This window comes from Musa acuminata, chromosome BXJ2-4 (genome assembly GCF_036884655.1).
Source record: "Musa acuminata AAA Group cultivar baxijiao chromosome BXJ2-4, Cavendish_Baxijiao_AAA, whole genome shotgun sequence".
In the NCBI taxonomy this organism is placed as follows: Eukaryota; Viridiplantae; Streptophyta; class Magnoliopsida; order Zingiberales; family Musaceae; genus Musa; species Musa acuminata.
Window position 1 is genome coordinate 24,840,634 of NC_088341.1, and position 10,654 is coordinate 24,851,287.

At 43.3% G+C, this 10,654-nt stretch overlaps 2 protein-coding genes across 2 annotated transcripts; both read left to right on the forward strand.

Moving 5' to 3' along the window:
• The first annotated feature begins 876 nt into the window (after window positions 1-876).
• On the forward strand, window positions 877-1,206 carry LOC135608722 (uncharacterized). The gene has a single exon (XM_065101757.1). The coding sequence runs from the start codon at window positions 877-879 to the stop codon at window positions 1,204-1,206; it is 330 nt and encodes a 109-aa protein (XP_064957829.1).
• A 7,604-nt stretch (window positions 1,207-8,810) lies between these two features.
• Window positions 8,811-9,323, forward strand: LOC135608723 (uncharacterized). Its single transcript, XM_065101758.1, has one exon. It carries the CDS (start codon window positions 8,811-8,813, stop codon window positions 9,321-9,323), a length of 513 nt encoding a protein of 170 aa, XP_064957830.1.
• Window positions 9,324-10,654: the final 1,331 nt, after the last annotated feature.

A 10,654-nucleotide genomic window follows, 5' to 3' on the forward strand; every position in this document is an offset into this window, starting at 1 on the left:
CGGTAAACACCCGACGGGGGTCTTCTGTGCATGAAAGCAGATCTCCCCAAGGCGAGACCATCCCGATCGAGAGAGGCGTTTTCAACATTCTGATGCCAGCACCCCGTCCGGAGGGCATGACCGACCTCGTCAACCAGCTCACCCGACCGAAGACTCCCGACATCGACCTATGAACCAGGCCGTGCTAACTCATTAGCCACGGCGCATTAGTTCACCAACATTTTTGGTGCTAGAAAGAGGGCTATATCGCAGGAGCATCTCACAGGGGCTCTCCTCCGAGACGGGGGGATCTCGGCCTCAACGCCAGATCGTTACTAGCGCCTATTCAACGATCCGGGGTTGTCGCCCCCCGGAATTACTATAGGACCCTTAGTTGTGTCGCTCGAGGCGTTCCTCAACCTGACTAAGTAAGTACAGGCAATGACGGGGATGATGCAGACGATCGCCCCACTCATCCCCTAGATCGTATAGCTAGTGACTCCCCCGGCTGACCCAACACGGCAAAGGCTGAGCAGGGAGCAGGTCGGGATGGGGGAAGCCCGAGAGCAGACGATGGACCCGAGAGGTCCGCTCGAGCAGAGCATACCCGCACCCTACCGAATCACTTTGCCCCGCTCCGACCATGACATAATATCATCCGACTCGACGGATGACTCGTTCAGGATCCAGTTGTCCTGGGTCAACCAACGCTTGGACGAGTTCCTACGTGAGTTCCAGAAGTCGCAGGGCGAGTCAAGCGAAGGCAGCTCGAGCGGATCCCCCTTTACTCAGGAAATATAGGACAAGCCTGTGCCCCTCAACTTTAGATTGCCGGCATTGGAGACATACGATGGCGACTCCAATCCCACAAAGCACGTTGCCATGTTCCAAGCCTAGATGGCCCTCTATGGCACCTCCGATGCCTTGATGTATTGGGCATTCCCGACCACCTTCAGGGGACTGGCACGAGCGTGGTTCAGTCGGCTGTGCCCGTCCTCGGTCTCGCCTTTCGACAAGCTCACAAGGGAGTTTAAGCAGAATTTCCTCACCAGCGTGCGACCTAGGCCTTCCATGGCCACCTTGCTCACATTGTCCCAGCGCAAAGATGAGTCACTCTCTCAGTTTGTGGCATGCTTCACCACTGAAATCCGGGGATTCCCGGATGCTCATCCCTCTTTAATCATGCAGGAGTTTTTGATGGGTTTGAAGCCTTCAAGGTTCTTCTAGTCATTGATCGAGAAGCCGCCATCAACCTGTTAGGATCGGAGCGACAATAAGAGGGGGGGGGGGGGGGGGGTTTGGGTGAATTAGTGCAGCGGTAAAGTGTGATAAACTTTTGACGATTTAAACACTTTCGAAAACTTCGTACGATAAAAGTAACGTTTTCGTTCGAAACCGTTTCGATTGCGTTTTAACTTGAAGAGATAAGTAAGACGGAGACCAAGAAGTAGAGCATTAAAGTACAAATGGTTTGCAGTAATGTAAATGACAATAAGTAAATGCAAACCAGAGATCACGCCGATTTTATAGTGGTTCGGTCAAATGACCTACATCCACTTGCGAGGCCCCTCTTCGATGAGGCTCCCACCTTCCACTAGCAAATCTCTTGAAATGGAAGGGCAAATACCCCTCTTACAACTTTTTACAAGCGGTTCACTCTCTTACAGATTTTCAGCAAGAAAGAAGGAGGTGAACACTAGCAAATTGAAAACAAGACTAGCAAAGACTTTTCTAAGACCTTTCTCTCAAACAATTGCTGCTCAAAAAGTTGTATTCTCAGCTGAGACTTGAGGGGTATTTATAGGCCTCAAGAGGATTCAAATTTGGGCTCCAAAAATTGAATTCTCTTATGTTCCCGATGCTGGCGGTGCCACCGCCCAGTGCTCGGGTGCTGGGCGATGCAACCGCCCAGCCCAGGAGGTGTCACCGCCCAGCCTAGGCGGTGCCACCGCCTAGGCCAATTCAGCTCACTGGTTGGGCTCCAAACTTGGCCCAAACCAGTCTGAACTCGGGCCTAATTGGCCCCTACTTGGGTTATAGGATTAACACCTAATCCTAACCCTAATTAACATGCTAACTATGAATTTAAAGACATTTTCTAAGCTATTACAAAGTCCATAAGTCAAGACTTCTTCCGGCGAGCTTCCGGCGAACTTTCGACGGTCTTCCGATAAACTCTCGGAAACCATTCTGCGGACTCCCGGCAAGCTCCTAGACTTCACGATTTGATCTTGGCGAGTTCCAACGAGCTTCTTCAGTAAGCTCCGATCTTTCTCGGTGAGCTCCGCGAACTTCCAACGAACCTTCCGGCGAGCTTTCGAAAAACCCTTCGGCAAGCTCCCTACTCATTCTCGGCTAGTTCCGGCAGCATTCCCGATGAACCTTCGGACTTCTGTCGAACTCTCGAACTCCCAACGAATCCTTCGCGCTTGACTCCAGCACTTTGTTTCGCTTTATGTCTTCATCATTATCGTAGTTAATCCTGCACACACAAACCAAAACTCAACTCCGATCTAGACAATTATTACAACGTGAATTGACATTCTGTTGCCCGGCACGTCATTGGTTGGCGCTTCGTTCGATTCTTCGGTGCATCGTCCTCTCTTGCGGCTTGTTGCCCAATCGGCGGTTGACCTCTGCAACCCTGATATCCTTGGCGCAATTCCGCTCTCTTTGGCCCGATGCCCGACATCCGAAGCATTCAGCCATCCAATATCCTGACGTGATCTCTTCCGGCGCAACGTCAATTCCTCCTACGTCAACTATCTAAACCTAATCGAGTAGACCTGCATCGCTCAAAATGCAGTTTAAATCATAAACAAATATCAAGTGGTTTCATCATCAAAATACGAGATTCAACAATCTCCCCCTTTTTGATGATGACAACCACTTGATGACGGAGTTAACCTTAACTCCCGGAGTTTAAACAAACTCCCCCTATCAATATGCCATATTGATAGAACCTTGAATTCAAACTGAGTTCAAGTCATTGCAATATTCATCATGAATACTTGCAACACATCATCATGAACATATGCATAAACTTATGCATATCATGTCATCAACATACTTCTCCCCCTTTGTCATCAACAAAAAGGAGAAGTACAACTATTCTTTGTGTTTGTAATATAAGTTCAACTCATTGCATGAAAAACATAATATTAAGTTTTATCATCATGCAGTTTTGAAGCTAGAAAATTTAGCAAGTAATGCATCATGCTTAGGACATTCAAGCTATCAAGTTTTAGATATGCAAGTTTTACAGCATACAAGATAGCACTTTTGGTAATGTTCAAGATAGTAAGTTCTACATCATGCAAGCTAGCAATATTGAGATGTTCAAGAAAGCAACTCTTGCTTCTTGAAATATGCAAATTTGTCAAGTTTTGCTAGATGTGCAAGTTAGCATTTCTACCTCTTAAGATAGGAAAGATAGCACATTTGCTTCTTTTGAGATAGCAACTTTTTGCTTCTCTTTAGACTACAAGCTAGCAATTTTTACGATATGTAAGTTTCACAATATACAAGCTAGCAAAAATTTCGAAAGCAAATGTAAGATAGCTTTCTTATGTAAGCTCATAATTCTTGCTTCCTATTGCAATGTGCAAGTTGCAAGTTTTGCTTCTTGAGATAGGCAAGATAGCACTTTTGCAATTTTTGTTTCTTAAGATAGGCAAGCTTGTGATGTTCAAAATAACAAGCTCTTTCTTCTAGAAGTGCCATTTTTGCTTTCTTTATAAAGTGTAAGCTAGCAAAATGTTTGAAAAAGGTGATCAAGTTTTGCAACATACAAGCTAGCAAAAATGCCAAACTAGCAAGAGATAATGTTTTACATGAGGCAAGCAAACAATTTGGCAAATGTTACATTTGCATCTTCTCTTTTGAGAAGTGCAATTTTTGCTTTCATCTTGAATTGTGCAAGCTAGTTAGTTTGCCTCTTTTCATGACGTCCACACTAGAAATTCTTGCTCCCCCTTTGTCATTGTCAAAAAGAAGGGAAGACCCTTATATCAATTTTAATATTATGACAAAGGTAAGTATCATTCTTATTTGTGCATCATTATATATTCAAATTAAAACATACACAATTTCAATAACCTTAATTTTCATGCACGATACCGAAAAATAAATCAATCATCATTAATAAGCATATCATACATGATACTCAAATATTAAAATTTTCAAGCATTTATCAACATGTTGATCATGATACCAAACATTCATCATTTAAAGCATTCATGATACACATCATATGCAATAAATACATCATGTACATCATTATCATAAGTATTGCATACATCATTTTAACTTTATGAATATTTCATCATTGCATGCATCATACCAAAATATTTCAAGCCATGCAAGCCATAAATACAAAGAAATCATGTCATGAAGGATAAAATCATTTGAATACCAAAAGACATGATTCATATAGTAAATATCTTCTTTAAATAAAATATCAAGAAAAATCATAGGAGTACAAAGAAGAGATCTTGTTTTAAAAGAAAATTCAAGTAATAACTCCAAGAACTCACAAGGAAAAATCATGATTCATTTAGAAAATCTCCTCTTAAGAGAATATCAAGTAAAATCGTAGAAGATCGATTAATAAGAAATTTTGATTTATAATAAAATCTCATGTATCGAATGTCGAGAAATCAAAATGATGATTTATATAAAAAAAATATCACAAGTTATATTCAAGAGAAAAATCATCATTCATTTTCAACTTATTCAATTTGTCACATCAATATTTCTTAGATATGCATGATACCAAAATATAGTTTTAAATCTTTAACATATAACATGCATAAATTGAAAGGAGAAGGGAAGAATTCAAACGTATAAAGATTTCAACCATCTCATAAACAAATGTAAGACCAAGTCATGAATCCAAAATTCCATGAATCAAAATGATCATCAAAGGTAATCTCATGTTATTCCAAGAAATCAATATCATGATTTTGATAAAACTCGTTTCAAATTTAAATCATCAAAATCATCAAAATATCAACATTACTTTCAAGAGATTCAAAATGGTATACATAGATTTATCATAATAAACATCAAGATCAATAGGATAGAGAAAAATAATTTTTCAAGGAAAAAATATTTTCCTCTTTTTAGTTGTTTCAATTCATATGATTTTATTTCACTTATACCAAATAAAAACATGTATAATGTTTAAAACCGAAAGTGTAAGATTTATTACAATAAAGATTAATAAGGCACTTTCATTATAGTAAAAATCAATAATCCATAAATCACAAGATTCATATGCATAATTTTGAAATTTATTAAGCATGATCATTATGCATGACACTAATACATGGTTTCAAAATGTTTAATATTTTCATTACATCATTATGCAATGGTTTCATTGAACATAATTTTGAATGATTCTTATAGATAACTAAAACTTCTTTAGTTTTAATTTATGTGATTGACTTTATATTAGCATGCTCAAGTTTTGTTCTTATGTCAAAAACATACATCATGTTTGAAAACCAAAGATAAGGTTTAAAAAAAATATCAAGCCTTCCATATAAAAACCATGCATCATCATTGAAGGTTAATATGGAAATCATCAAAATACACATTCTTGCTTCTCAAGCACATATATATGATTATTTAAATCTAATATTTTATTCTATTAACATAAAACATACAATTTTTAAGAAAAATAATTATTCAAAAGAAAAGAGAAAATGCATCATGGAAAACATCAAGTAATTTCAAAATAATTCAAGAGAGTTGAGTTACTTACCTTGTAGTCGAAGCCCGTCAAAGCCCAATTCGTTGTCACATTTGGAAGTTCTTGATTCATCCTTGGTTGCCTTCCTCTTCTTTGGCCTCTTCCTCCGTTCAAGTTCATTGTTTATTTTAGATTTTTGTTTAATAAACTTATTAAGATTTAGTGTTCGAAATTCAAGTTCATCATTGTCCTCATCACTTGAGTCATTGCTCAAGTGGTATCCATTTGTCCGGAGTTCCAAATCCTTCATGTTCTTTGGAAGGTGGTTCAAGTGTTCATTGTGTTCATCATGTGCATTGCGCACCATTTCATATGTCATCAATGAGCCGATAAGTTCTTCAAGTGGAAAAATATTTAAATCTTTTGTTTCTTGTATTGCCGTTACTTTTGATTCCCAAGCTTTAGAAAGTGATCGTAAAACTTTACTACCAAGTTCAAAATTCGAGAAACATTTGCCAAGAGCTTGTAAACCATTGACGACATCCGTAAAACAGGTGTACATGTCAACAATGGTTTCGCTCGGCTTCATTCGAAAAAGCTCGAAATCATGTATTAAAATGTTAACTTTCGAGTCTTTGACTCTACTAGTTCCCTCGTGCGTGATTTCAAGTGTTCGCCAAATATCAAAAGCCGTTTCGCACGTTGAAATCCGATTGAACTCATTTTTGTCCAAAGCACAACATAAGGCATTCATAGCCTTTGCGTTTAAAGAAAACATCTTCTTCTCCAAATCATTCCAATGGTTCATTGGAAGAGAAGACATTTCAAATCCATTTTCGACTATGTGCCATAAATTCAAATCTAAAGAAAGTAAGAAAACTCTCATTCGAGTTTTCCAATAAGTGTAGTCCGTCCCATTGAAAAAGGGAGGACAAATGAGAGAGTGACCCTCTTGAAAGCCGTAAAGAGCCATTTCTATTTGGGTGTTAAACCAAGGTAGAAAAACGTGGCTCTGATACCAATTGTTAGGATCGGAGCGACACTAAGAGGGGGGGGGGGGGGGGGTGAATTAGTGCAGCGGTAAAGTGTGATAAACTTTTGACGATTTAAACACTTTCGGAAACTTCGTACGATAAAAGTAACGTTTTCGTTTGAAACCGTTTCGATTGCGTTTTAACTTGAAGAAATAAGTAAGACGGAGACCAAGAAGTAGAGCATTAAAGTACAAATGGTTTGCAGTAATGTAAATGACAATAAGTAAATGCAAACCAGAGATTACGCCGATTTTATAGTGGTTCGGTCAAATGACCTACATCCACTTGCGAGGCCCCTCTTCGATGAGGCTCCCACCTTCCACTAGCAAATCTCTTGAAATGGAAGGGCAAATACCCCTCTTACAACTTTTTACAAGCGGTTCAATCTCTTACAGATTTTCAGCAAGAAAGAAGGAGGTGAACACTAGCAAATTGAAAACAAGACTAGCAAAGACTTTTCTAAGACCTTTCTCTCAAACAATTGCTGCTCAAAAAGTTGTATTCTCAGCTGAGACTTGAGGGGTATTTATAGGCCTCAAGAGGATTCAAATTTGGGCTCCAAAAAATTGAATTCTCTTATGTTCCCGATGTTGGCGGTGCCACCGCCTAGCCAAGCGGTGCCACCGCCCAGCCCAAGAGGTGTCACCGCCCAGCTCTCGGGTGCTGGGCGGTGCCACCACCCAGCCTAGGCGGTGCTACCGCCTAGGCCAATTCAGCTCACTGGTTGGGCTCCAAACTTGGCCCAAACCAGTCTGAACTCGGGCCCAATTGGCCCCTACTTGGGTTATAGGATTAACACCTAATCCTAACCCTAATTAACATGCTAACTACGAATTTAAAGACATTTTCTAAGCTATTACAAAGTCCGTAAGTCAAGACTTCTTCCAGCGAGCTTCCGGCGAACTTCTGACGGTCTTCCGATAAACTCTCGGAAACCATTCTGCGGACTCCCGGCAAGCTCCTAGACTTCACGATTTGATCTTGGCGAGTTCCAACGAGCTTCTTCAGTAAGCTCCGATCTTTCTCGGTGAGCTCCGTGAACTTCCAACGAACCTTTTGGCGAGCTTCCGAAAAACCCTTCGGCAAGCTCCCTACTCATTCTCGGCTAGTTCCGGCAGCATTCCCGACGAACCTTCGGACTTCCGTCGAACTCTCGAACTCCCAACGAATCCTTCGCGCTTGACTCCAGCACTTTGTTTCGCTTTATGTCTTCATCTTTATCGTAGTTAATCCTGCACACACAAACCAAAACTCAACTCCGATCTAAACAATTATTACAACGCGAATTGACATTCTGTTGCCCGGCACGTCATTGGTTGGCGCTTCGTTCGATTCTTCGGTGCATCGTCCTCTCTTGCAGCTTGTTGCCCAATCGGCGGTTGACCTCCGCAACCCTGATATCCTTGGCGCAATTTCGCTCTCTTTGGCCAGATGCCCGACATCCGAAGCATTCAGCCATCCAATATCCTGACGTGATCTCTTCCGGCGCAACGTCAATTCCTCCTGCGTCAACTGTCTAAACCTGATCGAGTAGACCTGCATCGCTCAAAATGCAGTTTAAATCATAAACACATATCAAGTGGTTTCATCATCAAAATACGAGATTCAACACAACCATCCTCGAGATGCTCCAGCTTACAAGCCAGTACATCGCCGCCGAAGCTCTGGTGGCGGGAAAGCGCATGGATGGAAAGAGGCCAAGGGCCGAACAGTCCCGAGGAACAACCTCAGCAGCCTTAGTGCAACCCCACCAAAGGCCCCACCGACAAGAGTTGCTGCTCCCGAGGCCCCCGCCTCTCCCTCTTAACACATCTCGTACCGAGATCTTCCTCCAAATCAAGGAGAAGGGTCTCCTGCGACAGCCCAACCCCATGAAAACTACTCACAAAGACCAGTCCAAATATTGCAGGTTCCATCGAGACTACGACCATGACACGAAAGATTGCCGCAATATCCAAAATCAAATCGAGGACCTGATCTGAAGAGGTCACCTCGGGCGCTATCTCAAGGAACCATGGGAAGCAACCCCATGCCCCAGGGGACCCGTTGAAAGATAGATCGACGTCATCTCCGAAGGACCGGCTACTAGCGACAGCAGCTCAATGGCGAGGAAGGCCTACGCCCAGAGTATGGTCGAGAAACATCCTAGACCTGGGCTCGAGCCTGAAATTACTTTCGGAGCTGGAGAGGTCGAGCGCTCCCATCACGACGATGTTTTGGTGATCTCCATTCAGATTGCCAATGCTTGGGTCAAAAGAGTAATGGTCGACACTGGGAGTTCTGCCGACGTGCTGTACCTCGATGCCTTTAAGAAGCTCAGCTTGACCAAGGAGGACCTCACCCCCATGGCGTCAATGCTCATTGGGTTCACGGGGGATTCCATCTCCCTACTCGGGACCATCATCCTTCCTGTCACCATCGGGGAAGAGCCGAGGGCCAAGACAATAATGACTACCTTCATGGTAGTCGATCTACCCTCGGCCTATAATGTCATCTTTGGCCGACAGACGCTCAACAAGTTGAAAGCGGTGGTGTCCACCTACCACCGGGCCATTAGGTTTCTAACTTCGACAGGGATCGGGGAATCTCGAAGCGATCTGGGAGAATCAAGATGATGCTATCTTACAACGGTTACCCTCCCGGAGAGGTCACGCTCCCGTCAAGTCCCGGATCCCCGAGAAGGAGCCGTGGTGCCGATGCACTTGGAGCCCCCCAAGCAACTCACTAAGGTGCCCTTGAAAAGAAACCGACCCGATTTGACCGTGAAAATCGGGACAGCACTCCCCGAAGCAAGTCAGCTCTAGCTCATCGACTTCTTAAGGGAAAATGCCGATGTGTTTGCATGGTCCCCCATAGATGCCTGAGATCAACATAGGGGTGACCCAGCACCAGCTCAACATCGACCCCGAGGCTCGGCCGGTGAAGCAAAGGTTGATGAAGTTCGCTCTCGACCGACAGAAGGCGATCAGCGACGAGGTCGACCGTCTTAAAGATGCACGATTTATTACCGAGGTGAAATACCCTCGGTGGCTGTCGAATATAGTCCCCATTAAGAAACCCAATGGAAGCTGGAGGATGTGCGTTGATTACATCGATCTCAATCGGGCATGCCCCAAAGACTGCTATCCACTTCCTAGGATAGACCAACTGGTCGACGCCACTGTAGGCTATGAACTCCTTATGTTTATGGATGCATTCTCAGGCTACAACCAAATCCGGATGGTACCACAAGATCAAGAGAATACTGCCTTCATTACCGACTGAGGAGTGTATTGCTACAAAGTAATACCTTTCAGACTAAAGAACGCTGGGACAACCTACCAGAGAATGGTCAACAAGCTGTTCAAACAATAGCTCGGGAGGAACATGGAAGTATATGTGGATGACATGATCGTAAAGAGCAAGATTGCAAGCACGCACCTGGCCGACCTGGCGAAGACGTTCTAAACGCTCAAGTGATTCAACATGCACCTAAATCCCGCGAAGTGCGTCTTTAGGGTCAGCTCGGGAAAATTCCTCGGTTTCATCATCCACCAAAGAGGGATAGATACCAACCCGAAAAAGGTTCGAGCCATAACCAAGATGCATCCCCCCTGCTCAATCAAGGAGGTGCAGTGCCTCACCGGGAAGTTGGCGGTGCTCAACAGGTTTGTGTCGTGATTAGGCGACAAGTGCCTCCCCTTCTTCCGAGCTCTATGGTAGTCCAACAACTTCACATGGACCCTAGAATGCGAGGGAGCCTTCGAAAAGTTAAAGGCGTGCCTCGCTCGCTTGCCCCGACTCATCTCACCCGAGCCAGGCGAAACGCTCGATCTCTACCTGGCGGCCTCGGTGCAAGCAGTCAGTTCGGTGTTAGTTCGGGAAACACCACCAACACAACAACCTATCTATTATGTCAACCACGTCCTCATCGGGCTTAAGGTACGGTATTCCCCAATCGAGAAGC

Bases quoted from the DNA above. Each gene is read 5' to 3' on its own strand.
- LOC135608722 (XM_065101757.1), top strand. From the start codon at position 877: ATGGCCCTCTATGGCACCTCCGATGCCTTGATGTATTGGGCATTCCCG.
- LOC135608723 (XM_065101758.1), top strand. From the start codon at position 8,811: ATGGCGAGGAAGGCCTACGCCCAGAGTATGGTCGAGAAACATCCTAGA.